Genomic DNA, 13,834 nt, shown 5'->3' on the forward strand with positions numbered 1-13,834 from the left:
GGACCTCCTCATCTTTCTCTGTGAAGAGTTAAAATAACAGGAACCATCTGTTCTTTAAGCCTGTTCTGGGTGGCAGACCTTGAGCTGTGTTTCTAATTTCTCTTATGTGTAATGGTTTATTTAACTTTCTATCAATTCTTAAGTGAACTTTGTTATGTAAATTTTGTTAGAAAAGCATACGTTTCCTTAAGATTGACATATAGTTTACATATTCTTTTACAGTTTTTGAAATGTCTTCCTATCTTTTCTAATTCCTAATGTTGCATGTTTTTGTTTTTTTTTCTACCCTTAATTAGGTTTCCCAGGGTTAATTAATTAAAGTATCAGCCTTCTTTTTAATATCCTTTTTTTAATTGTTTTTCTTTAATTTCATGAATTCTTTCCCCATTCTCCCTTTAGTTTTATTTTGGTTTTGTTTCTGTTTTCAATTTGGCAAGTAGCATGTTTATTTTCAGTCCATGAAAAAAAAATTTTGAGTTACTATTTTTTTTAATGCAGATTTAGCTATCTCTTAGACTTTTTTGATAAAAAGTATTAGACTTTCATTACTTTTTATATTATTTTCCATTTCCATTTTCTCTTCCTTTTCTTCAGGGATGGTTTTTAAAGACTTTTTGTTTTTAATTGAAAGGAAAATACATATCCATGGAATCATACTGAAATAGTATAAAAGGATACACTGAAACAAGCAAGTATTTCTCCTAGTACAGATCCCCTAGTCCTCTCCAGAGAGAAATACACTTATCAGAGTCTGGTGTTTCCTTTTATGAACATACTGTACAGATAACATGTTTTGAAAACTGTTCCTTTTAACTTCTAGTTTAATTTCTTAGGAAGCTTCCCAAGGTCAGTTTTGTGGTAGATTTGAAGAGCCCAACCTTTGTTCTACTTTGTTCTGAAATCTCTTTACTGCTTGCTTCCACCTGCCAACGTTTCTACAGTTCAAATCTGAGAAACAACCATAGAACAACTTGGGCTTCTAAATTTGTGGGTTTCTCCTGGACAGCTGCATGCAAAGCAGTGAAACTAGAACACACCCTCACACCATGCACGAAGATAAACTCAAAATGGCTGAAAGACTTAAATATACGACAGGACACCATCAAACTCCTAGAAGAAAACATAGGCAAAACACTCTCTGACATCAACATCATGAATATTTTCTCAGGTCAGTCTCCCAAAGCAATAGAAATGAGAGCAAAAATAAACCCATGGGACCTCATCAAACTGAAAAGCTTTTGCACAGCAAAGGAAACCCAAAAGAAAACAAAAAGACAACTTTCAAAATGGGAGAAAACAGTTTCAAATGATACAACCGACAAGGGCTTAATCTCTAGAATATATAAACAACTTATACAACTCAACAGCAAAAAAGCCAATCAATCAATGGAAAAATGGGCAAAAGACCTGAATAGACTGTTCTCCAAGGAAGATATACAGATGGCCAACAAACACATGAAAAAATGCTCAACATCGCTGATTATAACAGAAATGCAAGTCAAAACTACCATGAGATACCACCTCACACCAGGCAGAATGGCCATCATTAATAAATCCACAAATAACAAGGGCTAGAGGGGCTGTGGAAAAAAGGGAACCCTCCTGCACTGTTGGTGGGAATGTAAACTGGTACAGCCACTATGGAGAACAGTTTGGAGAGACCTTAGAAATCTATCCATAGAACTTCCATATGACCCCACAATCCCACTCTTGGGCATCTATCCGGACAAAACTCTCCTTAAAAGAGACACGTGCACCCGCATGTTCATTGCAGCACTATTCACAATAGCCAGGACATGGAAACAACCCAAATGTCCATCGACAGAGGATTGGATTTGGAAGAGGTGGTATATATACACAATGGAATACTACTCAGCCATAAAAAAGAATGACATAATGCCATTTGCAGCAACATGGATGGAGCTAGAGAACCTCATACTGAGTGAAATGAGCCAGAAAGACAAAGACAAATACCATATGATATCACTTATAACTGGAATCTAATATCCAGCACAAATGAACATCTCCTCAGAAAAGAAAATCATGGACTTGGAGAAGAGACTTGTGGCTGCCTGATGGGAGGGGGAGGGAGTGGGAGGGATCGGGAGCTTGGGCTTATCAGACACAACTTGGAATAGATTTATAAGGAGATCCTGCTGAGTAGCATTGAGAACTTTGTCTAGATACTCATGTTGCAACAGAAGAAAGGCTGGGGGAAAAATGTAATTGTAATGTATACATGTAAGGATAACTTGATCCCCTCGCTGTACAGTGGGAAAAAAAAAATAACAATTAGGCTGCACAAAATAAAATAAAAACCACTTAAAACATTAAAAAAAATAAATAAATTTGTGGGTTTCTGAGAATGGTTTTATTTTCTTTGCTGTGGAAGACTAATGTTGCTGTCCCAGTCTCTCAACCTCACACAAATAGGTGAGAATCAATGATTCCTTAAATTCATCTGTTAAGCGTCTTTAGGAGATAGACCCTGTTCTTGGTGGAGAGGGTTCCTTTTGCTTATGGTGGTAGTGCAAAGAGGTACTTGGAACTTTGCATAAGCTCCATCTGTCTTCCTTCCCCAAATCATCACAAATAAGAATTTTAAGTAAAATCTATGCTTACCTTGAAAAAAGGCTCCAAGACAAGTTCTCCAGCAGCCTCTACTTCTTTCAGATTGTCAAACCTAAACACCTGCCATGGAAGGTGTCTCCTGAAATGGTTCCTAATCATCTCCAGGTCCTGTTACATTCTTCTGTAATTCCCTCCGTGTGGGGGGGTGAGGGGGTGGGGAGGCGTGAGGTAGAATAAGTTGCCATTATTGAAGAGACTCACATAGCAAAGAACAAAGGGCAGCCTCCAGCCAATAACTAGCAAGAAACCGAAGACCTCAGTTCAATATCCCTTCAAAGAGTTAAATCCTGTCAACATTCTGAGGGAGCTTCTAACCCTTCTGAGTCAAGCCTTGATATGATTGCAGTCTTCTTAGAGACCCAGTGTCAAGAGAACCCAATTAAACTGTGCTCAGACTTCTGACATAAAGAAACTGGATCCAATAGTTATTGTTTTAAGCCAGTAAGTTTTAGGGTAATTTGTTATGAAGCAATGGATAAATAGACCTGTGTTTTAGAAATTTCTTGTGAAATCCATGTTGATTACTGGGATTTCCTTTTTTAGATAATTGGTCTGGAAAAGAGTAAAGTGCCCCAAAGAACTCCAATTACCCCATTTCCATCAGCCTGTGTTTCTGAAATGACCACAGATGCAGATTTCAGAGATAGAAAAAAAAAAAGATAAGCGTGGTCATGAAAAGAATAGAACTTTAAAAAATATTACCACTACATACCTATAAGAATGGCTTTAAAAAAAAAAAGCACCCAACAATACCAAGTCTCAAAGAGGATGCAGACCAACTTGATGTCTTGGACTTTGTTGGTGAGACTCTCAAATAGTATAGCCATTCTATAAAACATTTTTTGCAGTTTCTTACCAAGTTAAATACATTTACTGCTTTACCCAGTTGAGATGAATCTCTAGAAAAGAACTAGTAGTCCTAAGCCAAAGAAACCTGTCAAAATGAGAAGATTTTCTGCACTCTCAGGTTGAACAGTAGTGACCTGAGAAGACATTGTTGGACAATGCAAACTTCATTTATATTTTAAATTTTATATCTTTTACTAAATCTCATCCCAAAATATACAGAGCACTTTAAGTAGGTTTAGGAAGGTAAAAGGTGTATTTTCCAGTTTCTGGAGATGGATGGAGCACAAGGGAAGCCTCTAATACCTCTCTACTAATGGCTATGGGTTCCTCGTGCCAGGGTTAGCATGAACAAAGAGTGACATTTTCTCTCCAGGAAACCATGGCTACAAGGAGGCAGCAGGGCACTGCCTTCTTTTCACTTATTCTCAAAAATGACATCCTAGGGGGAGGAAAACTGAATGATAGAACTTGTTGTTGGAAGGGGCTGAAGTCAAGACTGCGGTTTTGTGGACCAGGTGTGTTTAGAAGAAAGAAGGAAATTGAGGATTGGACTGTGGAGAGGAAATCTTTGTAGTGCTTACCACTCCATAGTGAATAGGAAAAGATCAAATATGTATTTGTAGATTTAAAAATTAAAAGATAAGCCAAGAGGTTTTTTTTGTTTGTTTTAAAGATCATACATTTGATGAAACCTTGCCTCACAGGCAAGAGAAACTCATTTTTATTCTATATATATTGTCATTCATATACACTTCGTGTTAATAGCAAATGAAGAAACACAGAAATTAAAAATAGCAACTCTTGTGCCCACTTATTTCATGAACCCTTCTGAACATAGTTAATAAAGGGCTCTTTGAAAATGTTTTCTAGTACTCATCCCTTCTGCTTGGTTTTAAGTTATTTGAGGGCACTCAGAAGGCTATTGATTTCTTAGAGCAATTTTCACTTGGACTATCTAAATTATTTACTCTACCTGGCAGAATCCTGCATAATTTTGAGGAGTAATTAGTTTAGGCAAAACGTTCAACAGGAAATTAAGGGCCAGTGTTAAAGAATAAAACCCACCCCTTTCCTTGTCCCATATTCTGAAACACACAAGACAACATGTGCCTATAGCATCCATGGTGTCTAAACCTATCTTGTAATTTCACAGGAGATGAATATCACTCACAGAGGATTGCTTTGTTGATGTTGAGTTATTTGAGGTTTTTTTTTAGATTTTTTAAAATCGTTATTTCCCCAATACATGTTTTCTTCTACTGTACAGCATGGTTACCCAGTTACACATGCATGTACATATTCTCTATTCGTACATTATTATGCTCCATCATAAGTGACTAGACATAGTTCGCAGTGCCACACAGCAGGATCTCATTGCTAATCTATTACAAAGGCAATAGTTTGTATTTATGAACCCCAAACTCCCCAACCACCCCATTCCCTCCCCCTCCCCCTTGGCAACCACAAGTCTTTTCTCAAAGCCCATGATTTTTTTCTGTGGAAAGGTTCATTTGTGCCTTATATTAGATTCCAGATATAAGTGATATATGGTATTTGTCTTTCTCTTTCTGACTTACTTCACTCAGGATGAGAGTCTCTAGTTCCATCCATGTTGCTGCAAATGGCATTATGTCATTCTTTTTATGGCTGAGTAGTATTCCATTGTGTATATATACCAAATATTCCTAATCCAATCATCTGTCAATGGACTTTTGGGTTGTTTCCATGTCTTGGCTATTGTGAATAAAGCTTCAATGACCATGCAGATGCATGTGTCTTTTCAAGGAAAGTTTTGTCTGGATGTATGCCCAAGAGTGGGATTGCTGGGTCATATGGTAGTTCTATGTATATATTTCTAAGGTACCTTCATGCTGATCCCCATAGTGGCTGTACAAGCTTGCATTCCCACCAACAGTGCAGGAGGGTTCCCTTTTCTCCACAACCCCCTCCAGCACTTGTTATTTGTGGACTTATTAATGATGGCCATTCTGCCTGGTGTGAGGTGGTATCTCATGGTAGTTTTGATTTGCATTTATCTAACAATCAGTGATGTTGAGCATTTTTTCATGTGCTTGTTGGCCGTCTGTATATCTTCTTTGGAGAAATGTCTATTCAGGTCTTTTGCCCATTTTTCCATTGGGGTATTGGCTTTTTTGCTGTTGAGTTGTATAAGTTATTTATATATTCTAGAGATTAAGCCCTTGTCCGTTGTATCATTTGAAACTATTTTCTCCCATTCTGTAGGTTGTCTTTTGGGGGGTTTTTTGGTTTCCTTTGCTGTGCAAAAGCTTTTCAGTTTGATTAGGTCCCATTGGTTTATTTTTGCTCTTACTTCTGTTGCTTTGGGAGACCGACCTGAGACAACATTCATAAGGTTGATGTCACAGAATGTTTTGCCTATGTTCTCTTCCAGGAGTTTGATGGTGTCCTGTCTTATATTTAAGTCTTTCAGCCATTTTGAGTTTATCTTCGTGCATGGTGTGAGGGTGTGTTCTAGTGTCATTGATTTGCATGCAGCTGTCCAGGTTTCCCAGCAATGCTTGCTGAAAAGACTGTCTTGTTCCCTTTTTATATTCTTGCCTCCTTGGTCAAAGATTAGTTGACCATAGGTGTCTGGGTTTATTTCTGGGTTCTCATTCTGTCCCATTGGTCTGTCTGTGTGTTTTGGTACCAGTACCACACTGTCTTGATGCCTGTGGCTTTGCAATATTGCCTGAAGTCTGGGAGAGTTATGCCTCCTGCTTGGTTTTTGTTCCTCAGGATTTCTTTGGCAATACTGGGTCTTTTGTGGTTCCATATAAATTTTTGGATTGTTTGTTCTAGTTCTGTGAAAAATGTCATGAGTAATTTGATAGGGATTGCACTGAATCTGTAGATTGATTTGGGTAGTATGGTCATTTAAAAAATGTTAGTTTTTCCAACCCAGGAGCATGGAATATCTTTCCATTTCTTTGAATCCTCTTTAATTTCCTTGATTAATGTTTTACAGTTCTCAGCATATAAGTTCTTTACCTCATTGGTCAGGTGTATTCCCAGGTATTTGATTTTTGGGGATCCGATTTTAAAAGGTATTGTATTTCTCTATTCCTTTTCTAATATTTCACTGTTAGTATACAGAAATGTGACTGATTTCTGAATGTTTATCTAATATCCTGCTCCTTTGCTGATTTTGTTGATCAGTTCAAGTAGTGTCTGTGTGGCGTCCTTAGGGTTTTCTACATATAGTATCAGGTCATCTGCATGCAGTGAGTTTTACCTCTTCTCTTCCTATTTGAATGCCTTTTATTTTTTTCATTTGTCTGATTGCTGTGGCTAGGACTTCCAGTACTATGTTGAATAACAGTGTTGAGAGTGGACATCCTTGTCTTGTTCCAGATTTTAGTTGGAAGGCTTTCAGCTTTTCTCTATTGAGTATTTTATTTGCTGTGAGTTTGTCATAAAAGGTTTTGATTATATTAAGGTATATTCCCTCTATACACACTTTGGTAAGAATTTTTATCATGAATCGATGTTGGACTTTGTCAAATGCTTTCTCTGCATCTATTGAGATGATCATGTCGTTTTTGATTTTTTTTTGTTAATGTGGGTCTATGACTTCATCAAAATTAAAAACCCTTGCTCTGGGAATAGACAAGCTACAGACTGGGAGAAAATATTTTCAAACTACAAATATCTGATGAAGGTCTTACATCTAGAACAAAGAAATATCAAAATTCAAGTAACTCCCAAAGACATTCTATGAGGCTACCATCACCCTAATTCCAAACCCAGACAAAGATATCACCAAAAAACAAAACTATAGGCCAATATCTTTGATGAACATAGACGGAAAAATTCTCAACAAAATTTTAGCCATCTGAATCCAACAACATATCAAAAAGATCATACACCACGACCAGGTGAGATGCATCCCAGTTGCACAAGGATGGTTCCACATAAAGCAAATTAATCAACATCACATACCACATTAACAAGAGTTACTTGAGTTTTGAGAATTCTTTATTCTAGATGTAAGTCCTTCATCAGATATTTGTTGTTTGCAAATATTTTCTCCCAGTCTGTAGCTTGTCTATTCCCAGAGCAAGGGTTTTTAATTTTGATGAAGTCTGACTTACCAACTATTCTTTTGTGCATCATGCTTTTGATGTCATGTATACAAACTTGTCACTCGTCTTGGATCCTTGAGATTTTCTCTTTTGTCATCATTTATATTTTACTTTTAAATGGGTGATTCATTTTGAGATAATTTGTGCTTAAAATGTGGAAGTTTAGATCAAGTTTTGTTTCCCTTTTTAACCTAGGGATTTCCAAATGTTTCGGCATCATTTGTTGGAAGGCTATTCTCATTCCATTAAATTGTTTTCGAACTTTTGTTTAAAATCTGTGGGGCATATTGCATAGGCATTTTTGGGGTCCTCTATTCTGTTTCATTGGACCATGTGCCTAATCCTCTGCCAACACTACAAACTCTTGATTAGTGTAGCTATATAATACATCTTAAAATTGGGTAGAGTGATGTCTCCCACTTAAAAATTTTTGCCTTTCTATACATGTTTTGAAAGAATCTTGTCTCTATCTTCAAAATATCTTTCTGTGAGGTTGATAGGAATTGTGCTAAGCCTGTATATCAATTTTAAGACAAATGACATCTTTGCTATGTTGAGTTCTCAATTTATGCTTTCAGTGTGTCTCCCCATTTCACCTTCTTTGATTTCTCTCATCAGCATTTGTAGTTTTCAGTATGCAAGTCTTGTACATTGCTGGATTCACACCTAAGTATTTCTCTCCTTTTTTTGAGCAGTTGTAAATTGTATTTTAATTTTTGGTTTCCACATGTTTATCAGTGTACAGATAATATAATTTCTTCTCATATGTTGCTCTCGTATCTTAAGACCTTGTTGATTCTGAAAGGGTAGGTTTATTTTTTTAGTGATAGCTTTACTTTTTCCTTTCCAATCCGTATGCTTTTGTTTTATTTTCTTGCCTTACTGTACTGGCCAAAATTTTCAATACTATGTTGAATTAAGGTGGTGAGATCTGACATCCTTGTCTTCTTCCTGATCTTAAGAAGAATTCAATCTTCCGTCATTAAGCATAATATTAGGTGTAAGCTTTTGTAAATATTCCTGTCAAATTGAGGCAGTTCCTAGGTTTCTTAGGGTTTTTTTTTTTAATGTTTGAGTGTTAAATTTTTCAAGTTATATGATCATGTGATATTTCTTCTTTAGTCTGTTAAAATGGTAGTGAGCATTGATTGATTTTTGAATATATTGAACCAGCCTAGATCTTGCCTCTTCTGACCAATATCCCTCATGAACACAGATATAAAAATTTTCAACAGAATTTAAGGAAATTTGCATTAGTTTTCTATTGCTGCAGTCACAAATTATCACAAATTATAGTGGCTTAAAACAGTAAAAATTTAATCTCTTACAGTTCTAGGTATACAAAATTGGTTTCACTAGGCTGAAGTCAAGGTGTCAACAATGCTGGTTCTTTCTGGATCCTCTAGGATATAATTCATTTCTTTGCTTTTTCCAGTCTCCAAGAGCTGCCTATATTCTTTGGTTCATGGCATTTTATCTCCATACCTACAGCTATTTTGTGGTAGGATCTTCAAATTTCTCCATCCCTCTGCTTCTGCAGTAACATTGTTCTCTATCTCCTCTTGCCTCCTTCTTAGAGAGCATCAGATAATCTCCCTACTCAAATCCTTAATTTAATCACATTTGCAAAGTCCCTTTTGCTGTATAAGGTAACAAATTTACAGGTTTTAGGGATTAAGAGTTAGACATCTTGAGGGGTCAATTTTTAGCCTACCATGGTCTATTTCTTTGTACTGTCTTTGGTTGTGGTATCAGGGTAATAATGTGCTATCTCATTTTTACTTTTTAACAAATTTCTGCTATGATGAGACATTATATTTTAAATTTTATAATTTTTTTTCTGGTGAGTAGGGAATATTGTGATTAGTACTTAGTCTGCTCATGTATATAGTGCATTCTCTTGTCTGTTTTTGGCTACACCTGCAGCATTTGGAAGTTCCCGGGCCAGGGATTGAACCTGTGCTACAGCTGCAGCCTGCACCACAGCTGCGGCAATGCCAGATCCCTAATCTGTAGTGCCACAAGGAACTTCCTATATAGTATTCTTTTTTTTAAATTTTAGGGCCACATCCACAGCATAGGGAGGTTCCCAGGCTAGGGGTCCAATCAGAGCTGTAGCTGCTGGCCTAAGCCACAGCCATATCACATACAAGCTGTGTCTGCAACCTACACCACAGCTCACAGCAACAATGGATCCTTAACCAGAGCAAGGCCAGGGATCGAACCCACATCCTCATGAATCCTAGCTGTGTTCCTTAACTACTGAGCCACAGCGCGAACTCCCTGTATTGCATTCTTTTAACACAGGTGTAATACCATTGTATAATAAATGTAATGCTTTGCCATTGAATTCAATAGCAAAATAATCCACACTTTATTATGCCTTAAAAGTGTGACATTCGAAATCCATTTTTCTCTTCTGGCTTTTACATGATGGGTATGCACTGGTATTTTTTAAAAATTGTGGTTTGGTAGTATTTGCAGCACTTGAAATGCTGTCAAGTTGTAACCGTATTACTGTGATTTGCAGTGTGCCCAGCAGTCCTGCCAAGTGGTGAGAACATCACAGATGGTCTCTGCTGCAACTACTCACCTGCACTACTGCAGTGTGAAGGCAGCCATAAGCAAGAGGGGAATGAATGAGCATTGCTGAGTTCCAATAGAACTTTATTGACAGACACTAAAATTTGAATTTCATGTAACTTTCATATGCCACAAAATATTATTTTCCTTTTGATTTTTTAAAAAAAAAATTTGATAATGTAAAAATTGTTCTTGGCTTATTGTAGGCCACACAAAAACTGGTGGCAGGCTAGATTTGGCCTATGGGCCATAATTTGCCAACTCCCGCCTTAACCTCATGGGACCTATATTCAAAGCAGGGGAGGGGCATAGCAAGAAAGTAAATAAACAGGTAAAATAGATAATTTTGTGTCATAAAGGAAATTAAGTAGCAAGATGGCCAGAGAACACCTCTCTGAGGAAATATGTAAGGCAAACCTGAATGATAAGCAGGAGCCAAGCATGAGAAAAGTTGAATATGGAGTATTCTAGAAAGAGAACAGCAAAGGCAAAGGCTGGAGGCAGGCACGAGTTTGGTGAACTGGAGGCACCAAAAAATCAGGTGTGGTTGGCAGGAACATAGTAAAGAGGGGAGATGGGGTGGGACTGTTCGAGAATCTAAATACGGATGATTATCATTTAGAATTTAACTTTAGTTAGCTGACTTCGAGGACTAGCCTATTTGATTCACTAGGTTTGTGGTCCCTTGCTAATTTATATGACCACACAAAGTGTTGTGAATTTTAAAAAAGAGAGAGCAGAGGAGAACATGTTTTTATTTTTGCCAAATTGTTCCAGGAAAATACAGTATCTGCCATATACTCCAGTAGATTGAGAACAGATGCAACTGGATCACACCATTTATTCATTAAATGTTCATCCTTTAGTTATAATGTCTCATTTTACGTTTGCTTACAATACAAACGTGTTGCTTACTGGGTGATTTAAGGCCATTTATAGCAGTTTTATGTAAAAAGTATAGTTTCTTTATAAAACTTAAAACATTAAATCCTCAGTTTATACTTTTTTTAAATATTCAGATCAATTTACATGCACCAAGCCTGTTCTAATTCCTTCTAATGTACTGGATGGAAAATCATTTTCAAGTTTGCATTGATTTGTGGCAATATTTGTATTCAACAATCAAATGCTACACTATTTCCTTTTAAATGGCTATGCACTTAATTAGTTTCACTTGTTCAGCAATTAATTTGTTTCAGAGACTTCTTATTTTGGTATTGAACCCGACTATTGATAGTTGGAGCAGATACTGTATCAGGATTGCAATGCATGTTTTCCCATCATATCACACAAAGTTTTCACATTTGAAAAAAAGTTCTCAATCACAATGTCATCTAATGTCTTTCACAATTGCAAAATACCCTTCAACTAGTCTCTTTTTTTCATTTATTTTCTCCAGTATTGCTTCTAGTAAATATGTGGCAAAAGGAAGCTGTAAAAGAAACACAGAAAAAAAAAAAGACGATCAACACTCTATATTTCTTCAGTTCAAAACATATACTAAATATCATTAAACTATTAGAACTCAGCTATCTGCAACTTTGCACTCATAATGGTACCCTACTGGGTCTCTTTTCAACTGATCTTGCTGGTTAGTGTGGGTAATTTTGTCTCTTATAATAAAAATGATAAAAGAGCAGAAGTAAAATGAAAAAAGATAAACGCCTTATTGAACAATTCATGGTTTACTGACCATGTTAATGTTGTAATCTGCAATACAAGCAGCTAAGCCATTTATCTTCAATCAGCTGATCAATAGCAAGTTACAGTCATCTCTGGGGTCCACAGAAGTAGTACTGTATGTTCATCACTCATCAAAGAATGAAAGAGAACTATCAATACCCTTGTCTGTGTTAGAGGTGAACATCTCAAGGATTGTAGGTGAAATTTCAGAGGAAAAAGAAATGGCAAAAGTATACCCATTGATTAAGTTGTTATAGAAAAGTTTGTTTGTCATATCAAAGTGTAATACACATGTTGCAAACTGCTGAGTTTATGAAATGTAGAGTACATTTTTAAATTTCATAATTTATATAACTTTTCTGGTAAAGTTTTATTGTTCCCTGCGCTTCACTGGTTTGCCTGGAGAACACCAACTCATACAATACACTTATGAGGTCTAAGTAAAAGAAAATCTGAAACGTTCCCAAGTTACCTCCCGTAGCCCTACCAAATTCTGTTAATCCCCTTCCTGGCTATTTCACATAAGTTTATTATAATCAAGAAGTTCATGAAGTCATTTCTTGGAGTTGTCCTTTTGATTAACCAGCGAAGACTCTATTTGCTTCCCTGAATATATTAATAACAATGCTTATCAAGCCCAGCCCCCTTCCCTAAGGGATGTAGTAGCATCAGGTTCTTTTTTTGTGTTAGGACAAACGCCGACAGATAGCAATCACCAGTTAGCACCTGACCAAAGTCAGCCTGATGCCCTCTGTGTGAGAGTTCCACTGGGCTTAGATAAGCTATGCTCAGCCAAGGTGATTATAATTAGCTAAATTCAGCAAAATGGTTCTTTTCTGAATTCGAACTGGGAAAAAGAGAAAAGACTGGACAGTGGCAGTGAAACAACAGACCAGACAGGCACAAACACAATATGTAGGCCATGAAAAAAAAAAAAACCCAAAAAACAAACCAAAAACAAAGACCAGAGCTGGTCCATAAAATTTCCTTAGATCCCAAGCAGCTTTGTAGTTTAACTTCCTTTTATCTTTATAATAAACCGTCTTCTCCCTAAGCTACTCTGAGTCTAAGATAGACTGTGTCTATAAGGCTATCTGGAGCTTCACACATTTGTCTTACTTGAAACTTACATCTAAAGAAAGCATACAGGTGAATATAAGATACACACATTGACTTAAAAACAGCTTTTATTGAGAAAAAGAAAAAACCCTACCACATTAAATATAAACATACTGCATATGCATTTCAACTTCAGAAATGTGAAAATGAGGGGAAATTCAATTAGAATCAAGGAAAAAGAGTATGTTAGATTCTTTTCTGGAAGATAATGATACAGAAGATCCTTACTTTGACAAAATTGCCCTTCTGGGATGCAGAAAAGAGTTATATTTGGTCAAACTGCCTGTTTTACAAGTGAGATAATTTAAATTCTCAGGGCATTAATATTACATGTTAAAGAAATACACATGAATGGCAAAACTACTGGTAACTTTCTTTCATTTTGACTAAGGCACTCAGTAGCATATGCATTCCTATCAAAAAAGCAAACAAACTGGAGTTCCCATCGTGGCACAGTGGTTAACGAATCCGACTAGGAACCATGAGGTGGTGGGTTCGGTCCCTGGCCTTGCTTAGTGGGTTAATGATCCGGCGTTGCCGTGAGCTGTGGTGTAGGTTGCAGACGCGGCTCGGATCCCGCGTTGCTGTGGCTCTGGCGTAGGCCGGTGGCTACAGATCCGATTCAACCCCTAGCCTGGGAACCTCCATATGCCGCGGGAGCGGCCCAAAGAAATAGCAAAAAGACAAAAATAAATAAATAAATAAATAAAGCAAACAAACAAGAAGAAAATAAGCTCCCATCTCTTCCTGGTAGAAATAAAAGCAGAAATGAGTGTTTACAAAAGTTGTTCTAAGAAAAAAGTGTTCTCTGATCAAATAAGTTTGGGAAACAAACCAAACTTTAAAACATTATTTTATTTCAA

General features: G+C 36.8%; 1 protein-coding gene across 3 annotated transcripts in view; it reads right to left on the reverse strand.

The window, feature by feature from the left end:
* Positions 1-10,908: 10,908 nt before the first annotated feature.
* CNTLN (centlein) overlaps positions 10,909-13,834 on the reverse strand; it is a 324,720-nt gene continuing 321,794 nt past the window's right edge. For all 3 annotated transcript variants that reach the window (XM_047767606.1, XM_047767607.1, XM_047767604.1), the window contains one exon: positions 10,909-11,601. In XM_047767606.1, coding sequence (XP_047623562.1) covers positions 11,500-11,601 — 102 coding nt within the window. In that variant the 3' untranslated portion in view covers positions 10,909-11,499. The remainder of the gene's footprint in view (positions 11,602-13,834) is intronic.

The sequence above is a fragment of the Phacochoerus africanus genome, chromosome 2 (genome assembly GCF_016906955.1).
Source record: "Phacochoerus africanus isolate WHEZ1 chromosome 2, ROS_Pafr_v1, whole genome shotgun sequence".
Classification (NCBI taxonomy): domain Eukaryota; kingdom Metazoa; phylum Chordata; class Mammalia; order Artiodactyla; family Suidae; genus Phacochoerus; species Phacochoerus africanus.